Source organism: Trypanosoma equiperdum (assembly GCF_001457755.1).
Source record: "Trypanosoma equiperdum strain OVI genome assembly, contig: ctg_1027, whole genome shotgun sequence".
Taxonomy (NCBI): Eukaryota; Euglenozoa; class Kinetoplastea; order Trypanosomatida; family Trypanosomatidae; genus Trypanosoma; species Trypanosoma equiperdum.
This window is the reverse complement of record NW_027122980.1, coordinates 8,869-21,528: the sequence shown is the minus strand read 5'-3', so window position 1 is coordinate 21,528 and position 12,660 is coordinate 8,869. Positions and strand designations below refer to the sequence as shown.

Genomic DNA, 12,660 nt, shown 5'->3' with positions numbered 1-12,660 from the left:
TGGGCAGGGGGAAATTATGAACATCCTCCTGTGCGAATGAAAATAGATAATTGTTGTACTTAACGCGCGGAGTTTCATTCTTAATGGCCTTTCGGTTAACTCTCCACTCCTGTTGGGATGAATAGCAGTCCATTCACTCGCAACGCACACGCCGCCTTCTCAACCCAAACAACAAGAATACCAAGCGGAATACATCGCCTATCCACACGAAAAGCCAGCCGCTCCCGCAACACCGTTAATGTTATCCGATTATCATTGTACACCTCCAGCAGACCGCTGACGCCGCAGCCGCTCCAGCGTCTCAGCACGTTCCTCTTCCATAAGCTTCCGCTCCATCGACATTGTTTCCTCGTACGTCAAGAAGAAGCCAGGTGGTACGTCGTTGATAATACGCTGCAGTTCACTGTCGCAAAGAGATCCGCCAAACGTTCTACGCACAATCTCTTCTACGGGTACCCTAAAATGTCTGTGTCGTTCACCAATGGCGCGGGCCTCCTCCTCGTAAGTTACTTCCGCTGTTGTTGTGTCACCCACTGTTTTTTCGTCTTGACATCCCTCTACTGCTGCAGGACGGCTTTGGGCCTCGTCTTCGTCACGCACCTCGTCGTCACCGTCCTTTTGTGCTGTCAAGGCAGAAGCGGCACCATTGGTCTTACGGCGCTCCACCTCCGCTAAATATTTCGAGTAGCGTTCGCGGATACCGTTTCCACCATCCGGTAGGCGGCTCAAAAGTGCCGGCTGCTTCATCAACCGCTCACACCGCTCGATGTGCACTTGGAGTGCCTGGGCTGTTAACTTTGTTACATCCACATCTTTATCCATGGAGCGAACTAACCTACCAATGTTTTGTGGGAAAAGTTTTGTTGAGTAGTCGGAAACATGACCCAAAACTAACAAGGACTGAGGTAATGAATGGTGGAAGACACGTTAATGTTCAGTGCCCTTGTTATTTAAGGTGTAAGTCAGCAACAAAATAAATAAAGGTTCAAGAAACAAGATGGGTGATGAAAAGGCAAGGATTAAGAACTTCATTATTACGCGCATCCAATACATTATCCTTAATCGAAGATCGTTTCCACGTCACAAAATACATTGACTCAAATGACATGGACTGGACGCCTGACTGAATCAAATGGTCGATGACAGCGGAACCACGTAAAAAAAAAAAGAAGGAAGGATGTCGAAGAGAAAAATCTCAGTTACCTACCACTAGCCTTATTGTTGAGTTTTAGTTTTCTCCGGCTATTACTCATCTGGGTGACACGGTCGAAAAGGAAAAAGTTGACGCGTGTTGTTATATATGCGGTGCGCGAGGCTCTCAATATTCTCCACGCTCTCGCGATGGAGTTCATAAAGAATCTCCAAGACGCGTATCAAATGGCATGGCTCGCACCGAGATTTCACCACAGACCCGTCGACAAACTTTTCCTTGCGGCATATCGGAAACTGAGCAAGCAACGAGTCGGCCACACTTTCGCCCCTTTCCGCCGCGCGTTGCAGTAGCCGATGCGAGGCGTGCGTATTTCTTATTTCGCACCAGGGTCCATCGGTTTCAATCATGAGCCTGTCAAGTGGAACGGCACCAGCAACGGCGAGGTTTTCCTCCGTCTTGAGACTACATCCGTTAATACCAATGTATAAGTCGAGTGAAAGTAACTTGTTAAGCTCCCCTTGCGTGCCCGTAAAACTGTGTACGACCCCTCCGGGGAAGCGCTGGCGGTGTCGTTGCAAAACTGTGAATAAGTCGTCGCCCGTATTGCGGTCGTGAATAAAGAGTGGTAGTTGGAATTCTTCTGCAAGTTCTAACTGTTTAACGAAGTAGGTCATCTGGACATCCTTCTCGCAGAAGGAAACCCGGTCGTAGTCTAATCCCAACTCCCCAACCGCAGCTACACATCCACCTTCCTTTCGCACGGTGTTCTCAAATATGAGGGAGCGAAGGACGTTGAAATAATTCTCTGGTTCGTTAGCAAACTCATTGCAGCGTGTTGGGTGACACCCAACGGTGCAGAAACATTGCAGCCCATCACTGTTATATTTTCTGCACAATTCAATGGCGCTTTTGCTTTCTTCTACGGTGCCAGCAGTAATAAGAAGACATTTTACACCCACCGCGACCGCACGAGCGAGCACGGACTCAACGTCACCGGGGTGCTTCACGTGGCCGTGATACACGCCAGAAAACATACCATCCACAAGGTTGATGCCGATATCAATCATCGGTAAATATTTGGCCGTAACTGACGACATTAATCAGAGCGTGAAATACCCGCAATCCAAATGGGGGATAGGGGTGACTTGAAACGTATATCTACAACACTTCGCGATCGCCCAGTGAGAATTATAAAGTGAGGGTTAGCGGCGTGGGATAAGAGATATAACAAGTAGTTGTCCGGAATCAACCATGCATCGCAGTACTGTCCCGTTCCTTCGGAGCCGAGACAAAAAAAAATAGAACAAGACAGTAACTAAACATATCTTGTTTGTAAAAACAAGAAAGAGCAAGAAAAAGGCATCAAACTACCCCTTCCTAGAATTCAACCAACAAAACCACAGTGGATCGGCACGAGAGTTCGCACATAACTCCTCGTTCTCTCACCCGTGCCGCATTTCACTCACAACCGGTGTCGGTTTCTCTCCTCACCGGCACTCCACGCGCACCCCTCCTTTCACTCAACGACGAGGGGCAGTCTTGGCGAAGCAAACGGTGCTCCCTCCGTAGATAATCTAAACGGTTTTGGGAAACACTCATGTGGTGCTCACCTGCCGATCTGTCCCCTACATTTTCCTCTATAATCTTTTCTAGTGACTGGAGTACAGCATCAGACATGACGTGATAGTCGTTTCTCTCCATCCACGATAGAAATTGCCAGACAGCAGCAGAGTTGGTTAATTGTGATTGCGGTGTAGGCTCCCCCGCGGCTCCCGAAGAGGCTGTGATATCTGCACCCGCTGCCCGTAACAGAATAACAAGCAACGCGTGTACTGACTCTGGAGTCACACGGTAACCTTCTTCCACTGCAGTTTGGACAACACCTAGAGCACGCTGTAAACGTGTTGAAGGGGTGCAGTTTGATTTTATTTTCCCATGTCTTCCTTCTACCGTGTCAACGTCGTACTGAGACTGGTGAACACTTCTTAGCACCGAGCGAAGGTGATGTTCTCTCCACGTATCCAGTCGGATGGCTGCAACAAGCATATCCTTCCACTCCTGCTCATCTGTTGTAGTAATGAGTGTGTGAAGGTACGTTCGAGTTGCCACATGAAGGGCTGAGTCTTGCTCTTTGCTCAAACGACAAACATTAATAGTCATCGACTCGTCCATATCCAACAAATCTTGCAGGGGTGCATTGGACGCTATTGGAGTTCCCTCAGCTCCTTTGAGAGAATTGTGGCCGCCATGTGATCCACTGCTGCAGAAGCGCCGTGACGAATGGGCAATTGCAATCATGAAAAGCAGCCGCCGCACGCTGCAGACTCTCAGCGCCTTTTGCAACATCAAAGAGTTCATCCCTCCTTTCCTCCCCTAACTCAACTCAACTCAACTCAATACCACTCCAAATGCCACTACCGCTTTCTTTTTTTTTACTGAAGAGAAGTGGACAGTGGCTTGAACTAAGAAAGGACGAAAGTAGAAAAAAACAAAAGGGGTGGAGCATAACGCAGCAGAGGAGATGTGAGCAATCATGTCAAACACAAATAGAGTGAACAGGAAAGAAGCAACAACGCAAAACGAGAATAAATAAATAAATGGAAAACACCGAGCGCAATCACTCCAGGGAATGAAAATAACCCCTAAGAAAACAACAACAACAACCAACAAAGGAAGGGAAAGAAAAGGAGGGTAGGTATTGGAGAAAAACCAAAAGGGCACACACATATACACCCACACATAAAAAAAAAAGAAAAAGAGAGAAAAAAGAGAGAAGAGGTTACACATTTGCGGTGGGGGCATATTCTCAATTGCAAACGTAAGTGCAGAGACGCCGCTAGTTGGAGCCAACTGAAGGGATATGATAGGAAGGAATATATACTCGGAAAGGCGTTGCCGTACTTGGTCTTTTCTGCGGCCCACTACCGCCGTTAAGACAAGACTAATATTAGCGTTTGAGCAAGAAAAAAAAACAGGCGAATATATGAGTATGTGCAAATGTGAGAAACTACCACAACCTTTTTAACACAACGCAATATGAATGATCACACAAAACACACACACAAGTGCAAATATTTTACTTAGCGAAGATGAATACCATCTCCCCTTCTCTCCATTTGTTCCGCTGTGGATTTTCCCTCTACTCAACACACGCATACACAAATAAATACATAAACAAATATGAACATTCGTACATGCGATTGAATGCCCTTGTATATGCGTGTGTTGAGTGGAAATGGAAAAACGAGTTTCGGAGATGCATTGACATAGGCAATATTTACTCGTCAAAATATTAAAAGTTCTATGCAAACACGTAAAAGCGAAAATTCAAAGTTTTAAAGAAAGGGGGGGAAAGGGAAAGCACAAAAATGAAGAATATACTCCTCTTTCACGTACACGGACCGACGTGTCGACACCAGCTTCATTTCGTCTGTAATGTCATCAACTCCTAAAATGGTAATTCGATGCAGGTACAAAAAAAAAAAGTTATTTTTGTTTGTTGGTGGCGTTCGAGTGGAAGAGGGAAACGAAAGGGAATATAAAAAGTAAAGGGAAGGGAACGAGGAAAAAAGCGGAATGGTAAAGAGACAGGAAACGGTACTGAGAAGGGTAAAAACGTGCCGCCAAAAAACTAGCAAATAAATTTACTTTATCTATTAAGCGTTGCTTCTAGGAAACTGAACGGGGCCTTTTCTTGCCTTTTTTTTTTATTCGCGCACATGGCGTCGTGCCTGACGTGTGTACAAGCAAACAAAACAAAACCGAAAAAAGTAAATACGATTTCGTAAAGGTGACGCAGCAAACATTTACATTGAGGCCGTTTGTAACCATAAAATAATCTTTAAGCTAAAGTTGTCGACGACGCGTTGAAGAGCAAGGTTATAAAATATCACCGCTATACTTGACACTTTTCGTGAAAAACTTCACAGAAGGAATTATTTTTTTTTTCATAACTCGCCGTTCTTCCACATTGCTTCCTTTTTTTAAAAAAGTTTCATAAATTCCCTTCACTCATTGAAAATAATTTTGTTTTGCTTTGCTTCCGTTTTCTCACTTCTTTCCAGCGGCATCGAGGGGAGAAGAAAAGAGAATACATAAACAAGCCAATACAAAGTTACGAAATAAAAATTTTACAGTCCGAAAGGTAAAACGGAAAAAGCAAAAAAAGTGGTGTGAGTGAAAAGTAAAAAAAAAAAGAAAGTGAATTCAAAATTTGAGAACGGGAAGCACACATCACTTAAAATCGCATTAAAGGGTATAGACAATTTTATACAATTTTACATAGTTTTCACCAACCACATTAAACAGAAAAAAGAAAAAGTTTGCCCTACTCCCACACGCTTTGCTAAACGCAGAGCAGCACTAACGGCATCTTCCGCTGTGGGTTCCATTTCGTTTGCCAGCAGCACACGCCGCATAAGTTGGTGGGAAAAAATACGTAAGTAAATAAGGGACCAAGAGGAAGCAAAGAAAGTTTAAAGTAATAATAATAATAATAATAATAATAATAATATATATATATATATATATATATAGTCCCATAAAAAAAAAGAGAGAGAGAGGGAAAGGATAGGAAAGAAAAGAACGAACGAACACAGCAAAATAGTAGCAAACGCAAAAAAAAAAAAGATCATTAATATAGACATATCCATACACCAAATTCAAATTGGGTGTAAAAGCAAGCGAGAAAACGCTAGACGATATCCATTTCAGTGGTCTGTTTGGAAACCCATTCATCCTGCTCGGTGATCTGAAGGAACACACGTTCAATTGTTGCTTGCGAAACACTGTAGTCAACGATACCAAGTAAGTCTTTGCTTGACTCTAGCGTTCGAAATGCATCTGCAAGCGACGTAGAGCGGGGAAGTGCGTACACAAGTTGTCTGCCCTTACATTCCCTTAAAGTAGCACCTGCGAATTGCCTGTCCACGAACTCTCGTACCAACGCGGGTAACTCACCCTCCGCTACACAAATGTGCATTTCATAGCCGGCGCCATATTTGTCTTTCAGATGAGCATTCCTGCCAACGCAACGCATCGTTCCGTCCTTCATAATGGCCACACGGTGGGCGAGGGCCTCAACCTCCTCGAGGTGGTGAGTTGTTAGAACCACCGCGCATTGGCACGCAGCACGTTCAATAACGGACCATATCTTGCGGCGGGCAATAGGGTCCATCCCGGCTGTTGGTTCATCAAGGAAAATAACACCGGGCCCACCAACGAGAGCGACAGCTAGGCTGAGTTTGCGCCGATTACCACCGCTTAACTCTCCCGCTAGCGATTTGCGATACTTCGTTAGGTCGCACATATAAAGCAAATCTGTCACAACATTTTCCACTTCTTCGCCAACCATACCGTACAATCCGGCTTGCAGTCGTATGTGCTCTTCCACCGACAGGAGGCTGATGCAGGTGTCAAACTGTGGGCAGTACCCGATGCACCGTAGAGCCTTCCCTCCTTGCTTCACGATGTCACATCCGCAAGTTTCCACCACCCCACCCGTAGGCATGAGCTCTTGGCACAGGATCGACATCGTTGTAGTCTTTCCTGCGCCGTTTGTGCCAAGTAATGCGAATATCTCGCCTGAAGAAACCAAGAAGAAGAGGTCACGTACAGCCTCCTTGCCATTGGGGTATTTTTTGCTAAGATTCACAACGCGCGCAGGGGGATAACCCGGTCCGTCAACCATGGGAAGGCAAACACGACACCGTTCCTCTTCCACATCTGAATCACCGCTATGAGCCTCATCGAATCCCTTCGTCCGGTCGTATGACCGCCGATTCCACCACGCACGTCGCCGTGGATGGTCGAAGAGGAACCCCAGAAGTGAAAAAATGGGGAATTCCACGGCGAGATAGATGAAAGGGTAACCGGTAACATCCATGTCGAATGCGGACGTCGCGTTCCCTACGGCTTTTCCGAACCTGAAATGGGAAATATTGATGATAGCTTCCCCAACACAAAAGGAAGGAATAAGCCGAAACGGCCAACGGAGGCTTTCGGACGTCTCCCTTGTTATTTCGAGCAATGAAAATACGTACACCACTATGACCGAGAGGAAACCAACGACAAAATTGAATCCCATCACAACCAGCTGCGCCTTCGAGTGTTCACGGAATAGAAAACTGAGCAAGTAGGCGAAGACGATGCTCGTCAGCCCATAAAGCATAAGTGCAGTAATAAACGCTCCAATTGTCTCGCTACCAACGTAATCCTCTTGGTCAAACAACATCAATACCGAAACTATAGCAGATACTGAAATAAAATACATAGTGATATCAAAAAGAAAGTTGCTTGCCCAGTAGATGGGAAACCTCAGTCCGGCAATCCTCTGCATGTGAAGCGATCCGCATTCCCGTTCCTTCACAACCCACGCTAGCGGGTTAGAAGAAATAAGAGTTAACGGGATCATCATAATCGCACCTATCAACATGAGTTGCAGCGCGCCGACGTACGTGGCCTCGTCCTCGAGTACTCCAACCGACCACGATACATTGGCCTGCACTCCTGACACACGCTGCAAAACAAGTTGATAAAACATTGACATGGTGATAGCCACTTGGTGAAGGGCGGAAGAGTTGTACAGCATCACTACAGGCATTCCTCGCAGCTTGGGATTATAAAGCATCCTATCCCCACAGAAGATAGCAGCGTACCGTGGATACTCATGGGCGAACCAAGTTTTCATGCCGTAAATACTGAGTTCCCTAGTGTCTTTAGCAGATATTTCACTGATGTGAACATTCGGTACACCGGGGCTCTTTCCCCAAAACAAACCACAGTTGGCCGAATCGACAATAACTTTTTCATCGTAGAGGTCAAAAGTCAACGGAAGCGGCCCTACCTGTGCGGGATTAGAGCCTATCAACACCGTTGCCAGCAGCACACTGGTAAGGCACACAACCTGCAACATGTGCATCCGCCGGTCACGCAAGGCTGTGAAAATACGTTTCAACATGATGGCCTTTAACTGAGTTATCCCTGCAGCACGACGTCTCGCTCGTCCCCACAGGGAGGAGCAGTCACGCGGCTTCTCAGCAGAACATTGCTGCCCACCACAAACACGCAAGAAGACCTCCTCCAGGGTTGTAGCAGCAAGAGAATAAGAATTAAGGTTTACATCGGATGCTATTTCCAGCTTCTCGATCAGCGACGGGAATGCAGCAACGCCGCCCAATGGTAAACGATAAATCACTTCACACCCACAGTAACTCAACAACTCTGCTCCGGGCACGTGCTTTTTCACAGCGTCATCAACAAAGCAGAAGTTGTCTTTCGATCGCATAACAACGGTAAGACTATATCCCAAACCCAATTTAGACTTTAGGAACATGCTGCTACCGGAACACTGCAGCCGACCATCATTCAAGATCGCGATACGGTGGCCAAGTATGTCTGCCTCATCCATGAAGTGAGTCGTGAGAAGAATTGTGTGGTGGGCTGCCATCCGTTGCAATAAACCCCATGCATGACGTCGGGAAGAGGCATCCATGCCCGCAGTCGGCTCGTCCAGTAATACAAGTGGACTGCCGCCCACGAATGCAATGCCTACCGAAAGCATCCGTTTTTGTCCACCAGAGAGATGTCCCGCGAGGTCGTCACTTTTTTCAGATAGTCCTGTTTCGTGCAGCACATGCCCTACTGCAAGGTCCAAAGCCTTCCCCTTCAAACCTTTGATCTTGCCAAAGAACTCCAAGTGCTCACGACAAGTTAACTGCGGCCATAGAATGTTGTGTTGAGGACAAAAACCCATCTGTTGACGCGCCGCCGATAGCTCCCTTCGCACAGATCGACCATTCACGTAACAGTCGCCAGCGTCAGGCTTCACCATTCCTGTTATCATATTTATCACCGTGGATTTACCTGCACCGTTGAGACCCAACAGCACGGATATTTCTCCTCTGCCCATCGACCAACAGAAGTTGTTGACGGCGACAAAAGTGTCTCCACCGCGTTGGTACTCTTTCCTAAGACCTGCCATCACTACAGTGGCTTCCTCTTTAGTGTCCCCAATATCCTCAAACACACCGTTATCTGCACGCCCATCAGTGAAAGGGCAAGCGGATGTCCCGACCTTCCGACGTTCCCAAAAAAGTGCCCTGATGGGGTTCGTTATGAAGAAAAGTGGATGTTTCGTTGTGCCCCAATCGTTTTGCAGCACTGTGTCCAAATATAGCATGAGAAGTGTGTAAAGTACAAGGTCGGCAACCAACATAATCAACAACATTTCGGCACACACTGGGTCCCCGCCGATTCGAAGTTGCGTAAGGTGAAAGCCGCCCGACACCTCCATGGCCAAGGCACCGTGCACGATAGAAATAAATGCGGTTGGTGATAGCAAGGCTGAGATCATGCACAGCAATCCATTTGTTGGCCGCTCAACAGCGTATGGCAGGGTCATCAGAAAGTATATGATGGGGGATACGAGCAAGGCGAGCCGTGTTTTGCTGAAGAAGCACGAAATGACACCTGACAGGGGAATAGTTGTCAACGCGAAGACAAAAAGTACAACAAACAGGGACACCGAGCCACTCCGTGGCATATATGTGAGCTTGAGCAATACAGTAATAAGGGAGCACACCACAAGATCAATGAGCAGAGGTTTCAGAAACCACACCACATTAAGCACAGACTTCCTCATACCCATAATCAAAATGGTTTCCCGTATCTTGGACTCTTTCTCCATCACATTTACGTGCACACGAGACGTTACAGTGAAAAGAAACGCGAGACCGAAGAGTACCGGCAAAATTCCGCGAGCGGTCTGGAGAAGTGGGGTTTCCGTAAATTCCACAAAGCCTTGCGGCATCATGTAAGGCGTGATGTTCAAGCCCATACCCGGATTGAAAAGTCCCATATGATGTTCCGATATTTCCTTTTGCAAAGTAAGGTATCCCGAGAGGGCGTACATTTCAGCTCTGTTGTGTTGAAACCCACCCGGATACGCATTAGCGACGGTTTCACGAAGCGTTGGCAGGGCTGTGCCGTTCAAGTAAATTTGAACGTCTAAACTGCCAGGCTCAAAACACCGGACGTGAACAATCCCCCAATTTAAGGTTTGCCTTCTCACTTCTTCCTGAGCCTCTGGCAAAGTTTCAAAGGTCCCACCGTAAACGTTGGTAAAATAGTGAGAGACTCTTCCCAAATGTTGTACTATCCCCCTCACCACGGAGGCATTTCCTACAAAGTACAGCAGACCGGAACTTTGAATGGCCGACAAGCGGTTGTTCGGAATAAGGCCTCGAGGTATTAGCACTCGGGTATTTGCGTGACGTGCAAGCCATTGGTGCATAATAAGCGTGTCAAGTGGAGGAATGGGCGCAATACGACCGACAAACCCATTGGCAAAAAAGGCTACCAAAGTGGTAGCACCCACTCTCTTGTGCACGCAAACGCCTCTGAATGGAGCCGTGATCTCGTCTTTTATACACTCCACTTCCTTCTTGTTGCGACACACTCTAAGTCCTGGTACGCCACCTAGTTTAGCGCTGCACGTAAAGTGCTGGTAAATTGTTGGGTTCATGGTCCTCGGTAGTGCCCCGTAATCGATACGTGGTGATTCCTCAATATGATTGGTACCCCATATAGACCACAGAATGACAGTAACAGTCATGAAAAGAAGTGGCACTACCACTTCCAAAACTACCTCAGACTTTCGCCGGACAGTTTGCCGGAATAAACGTTGAACAGTTGCCCGAAACATATCCATAAATGACGCACGACAGTTATGCACACCCGATACACCATCACCTATGCGATTGCTGTCCTTTCGCACAGCATGCAAAGATATATCATGGGTGGATACTTCCACGCTGCCGGTTGTTGCACTGCTTCGAGAATCCATTTGCAGTGTTGTTGTCGAGGGCTCATGGACGCCACCATTAGCATTCGCGTCAAAGGGTTCTTGCATGGAAATATTTGCCAAGGGACAGAAATGTCCGCGTGTTGGCGAGTGGGTGCCTTTTTTGTTACCTTCAATAAAACGTGTGGAGGAAGGAGGGGGAAGAAAGGTGAAAGATGAAAAGGAATAGTGGTCAACATACGGTACATTCAAATTGATTAAAAAGGAAGAAGAGGGGGTATATAACAATACGAGAGAATCATAAATAAATACCAAAGCGCAACATTATCAACGCACCCGCGTCTATAATGACAAGCATCAACTTTAACGAGCGAACAATTCATCCATCCAACATATGACTGTCAACTCCTACAACTTTCCCCTCTCCACAAGGTATATCTAAAAGGCTAAAAGGGGAAAACGCACCAATACAGTATACGGACTCAAGGGCATCGCGCACACATGCAAAGGCGCAAATGAATACATACATTCCTACACACCTCCTCATTTTTGTTCTAACGTTTGTGGGTTTTTTCTCCTGATTATTCGCTTTCGCTTTCAACAATTTTGCATTTCTACACTCTGTGCGTGCCAAACAACAGATGCCAAGAAAGGTGTAAAGAAAAAAAATCTTCGGGAATTCTACAAAGAGTTGAGAGCAGACGAGATGAAGAGATGGGGACAGTGAAAATAGCACACAGCACGCCCTCTAATCACCAGACCGTTCTGGCCTCTCCTTATCAGGGAATTATTGTTGTCATTGCTTGATATATTATTACGATGCATGAGCAAAAATATCTCAATGCAGCTAAACAGATCAAAAAGTGTTAGGTGTATACGCGCACAAATATATATGTATAAGCGTATAAATTTTTATAAAAGCATAAACATACACAGGTACATATGCAAAACATATACGTATCTGGCAAATTTCTGGCTGTTTAGCTTCCTTCTCCTCCCTTCCTTTTTTTCTCTTCGTCTGCCAATAGGGGAGGCTACCGCACGTTCCGTGTCTCACTATTTTATTTTATTTTGCATTTGCTCGAACCTTCGGTCTCTTCTCACCACTTTAAAACTGAATAACAAACCGCGGGTGTGCAACCACTCGAATAAACAGAAATGTGGCAACACTTCCCCTTCATCCTACACTGCTCAAACCCACTTCCAACGCTTAAGAACACACAACTACCCTCTTTTGCATTTATTGCTAATTTCTCACCATTTTCCTTCATCTGTTCCATTCGAAGAAGTTTCTTTCACATATATGTATGCATACGCGTTACTCTTTCATATCATTGGCAGAATAAAAATAAAAACGACAAACAACATCACATACCCTTCCCTTTCTTTTTTCTTTTTCTTTTTCATTTCCCTCCCTGCTCCTTTGTCTTTGCCCATACCGCGAACCCCTCTCCCGTCAGAAGCGACACATTACAACTCGTTGGGGCAATACAAGACCTTGTAACAGTCAAATAAATGAAAAAAAAGAAGGCGAAAAGAAAAGCGAAGTCTGTCGATGCTAAAAATGAAAAAGTTCAAAGATTAAAGCCCGTCCCATTAGTCAATCTGTGGAGAAAAAATACTGGAGACGATGACCCAATGAATGCTCGAAGGTTGTGAATGAACGTGTGTGATGGAAATTGCAGCGATTGAACAAAAAGAAATT

At 45.9% G+C, this 12,660-nt stretch overlaps 4 protein-coding genes across 4 annotated transcripts; all 4 read right to left on the bottom strand.

Moving 5' to 3' along the window:
• Nucleotides 1-252: 252 nt before the first annotated feature.
• Nucleotides 253-822, bottom strand: TEOVI_000582000 (uncharacterized protein; the record flags this gene model as incomplete). The annotated part of the gene is made up of 1 exon (XM_067219958.1): nt 253-822. The coding sequence occupies one exon, from the start codon at nt 820-822 to the stop codon at nt 253-255; it is 570 nt and encodes a 189-aa protein (XP_067076059.1).
• A 423-nt stretch (nt 823-1,245) lies between these two features.
• Nucleotides 1,246-2,250, bottom strand: TEOVI_000581900 (tatD related deoxyribonuclease, putative; the record flags this gene model as incomplete). Its single annotated transcript, XM_067219957.1, has 1 exon — nt 1,246-2,250. One exon carries the CDS (start codon nt 2,248-2,250, stop codon nt 1,246-1,248), a length of 1,005 nt encoding a protein of 334 aa, XP_067076058.1.
• Nucleotides 2,251-2,611: 361 nt separating this feature from the next.
• Nucleotides 2,612-3,511, bottom strand: TEOVI_000581800 (uncharacterized protein; the record flags this gene model as incomplete). The annotated part of the gene is made up of 1 exon (XM_067219956.1): nt 2,612-3,511. The coding sequence occupies one exon, from the start codon at nt 3,509-3,511 to the stop codon at nt 2,612-2,614; it is 900 nt and encodes a 299-aa protein (XP_067076057.1).
• Nucleotides 3,512-5,846: 2,335 nt separating this feature from the next.
• Nucleotides 5,847-11,063, bottom strand: TEOVI_000581700 (ABC transporter, putative; the record flags this gene model as incomplete). Its single annotated transcript, XM_067219955.1, has 1 exon — nt 5,847-11,063. The coding sequence occupies one exon, from the start codon at nt 11,061-11,063 to the stop codon at nt 5,847-5,849; it is 5,217 nt and encodes a 1,738-aa protein (XP_067076056.1).
• Between the last annotated feature and the right edge of the window lie 1,597 nt (nt 11,064-12,660).